The 1620-nt window shown below is 51.3% G+C and overlaps 1 protein-coding gene across 1 annotated transcript in view; it reads right to left on the bottom strand.

The window, feature by feature from the left end:
• Positions 1-1620, bottom strand: part of PANK2 (pantothenate kinase 2) — a gene marked incomplete at its 5' end in the record, with an annotated part of 34018 nt that extends 32398 nt beyond the window's left edge. Inside the window, 1 exon segment of the mRNA XM_014582293.1 lies at positions 1572-1620. Within this exon segment, the coding sequence (XP_014437779.1) occupies positions 1572-1620 (49 nt within the window).

Genomic DNA, 1620 nt, shown 5'->3' with positions numbered 1-1620 from the left:
TGGAGAGGTTTTTGCTCTCCAGAGAGAGAGAGAAAGACAGAGACAGAAAGCAAGAAATCACCCCCCAGGGGAGATGGCCACGCCGCAATCCCTTCTCCTCCATTTTCCTCTCGGGATCTTGGGCAGGCACGCACCCGTGCCCAGCGTGAGTTTAAGCCACTGGGTCCAGGACTCGAACCGCGGTCGACTATGAGAGTCCAGTGACATAGCCATTACACCAACTGCTGGTCCCTCCTCTGGGATCTTGAGCACACACACAAACGAGCCCAGAATGCATTTAAGCCACCAGGTCCAGGATTTGAACCGCAGTCAACTATGTGGGAGTCCAGCAACATAACCACTGTGCCATCTGCTGGTCCCCCCAAAAAACTCTTTAAAAAAAAAAAAAGATGCTTCTCAAAACAAAAACCAGGTAACTAATTCTGACAACGGTGTGAAAATCTGATTTCCTTAAGTCTAACAAGAAGATAGGGATAGCGAAAGACAAAAGAACTGAAAACTCCCAAACTTTCATGGCAAAAGAGTTACATGTAATTGTCCAAACCAAAGAAGATACATTAACAGCAGTTGATTGGTTAGGTCGAAAATAAAAAGTACAAGAATCTTAAACACATCCTGCACTTTCCCTCACTCAAGAGTATGCACTTCAATAAGTCCACTCCCTGAAATAGGAATTTGGCTATAACTAAACAGTCTAACCATATGAAAATGGCACTACACTGTACAGCTCAAGTTACAGTATCAGGGCAATTGATACTTCAACAGTAGCAATGGCTGGGAGACAGCAGGCCTGCATAGAAAGGAGACCTATAAAGGGGAGAAAATACAGGCAGAAAAAGAAACCTGATATATTTTTTTAAACGTAGAAACTGATTCTCTGGGAAGACAATGTGCAACACACTCAAATCAAATCAGGAAGATGCTCTCTCAAACAGGCCTTAATGCCTAGAACATCGTAAGGCCTCGAATCCTACAGTCCCGAATGCTGAGTACCTGCAAAAAGGGAAGGCCAAGCTTCAGCATCAGCTACCTGGGTGAGAGATGACCTGGATTCTCCTGCGAAGAGCAGCAGCCAAAGCTTAGCGGTGCGCGGAACACAGAATCCAGTTTTAGGCCCGGAGCAACTCAAGGGGCGATTAACCATTTTCCAGGAAGCCCGAAATCTCCGGATAAAAAGGACTTAACGTCTGGGAGAGCAGCTCTTCGGGAACCCACGGAAGAGACATGGGAATTCAAAGGATTTGGGGGGGAAGGGAGACGAAGCGGTGGAAACGAGAGTCAAAAGAAGCCTTCTCAAGGATAAAGTCATGTGACGTCGAAAACGGCTGCCCAAGGAGCTACGGGGACGGAGGACGGGTCCTAGGGACAGGCCCTTCACACCGAAGAGCGCGAGCGTCGGAGGAGGACCGACCCCGTGGGCGCCGCGTTCGGGGCCCCGCGGCCTGCAGCCGAGTGTCAGGCCACGCACCAACGTGGGACCACCGTGCGGGGGCACTGCCCGCGCGCGGGAAAAACGGCGGCCGGGCCGGAAGGGGGCAGGGCGAGCGGGAGGGCGCCTCGCGGGCACTTACGCGGCCGCTTCTTCCTGAGGCTTTCGACGCGCTGGCGGGAGACCGAGGT

Source organism: Tupaia chinensis, unplaced genomic scaffold (genome assembly GCF_000334495.1).
Source record: "Tupaia chinensis unplaced genomic scaffold, TupChi_1.0 Scaffold143574_1, whole genome shotgun sequence".
Classification (NCBI taxonomy): domain Eukaryota; kingdom Metazoa; phylum Chordata; class Mammalia; order Scandentia; family Tupaiidae; genus Tupaia; species Tupaia belangeri.
This window is presented reverse-complemented; position numbering and strand designations above follow the sequence as displayed.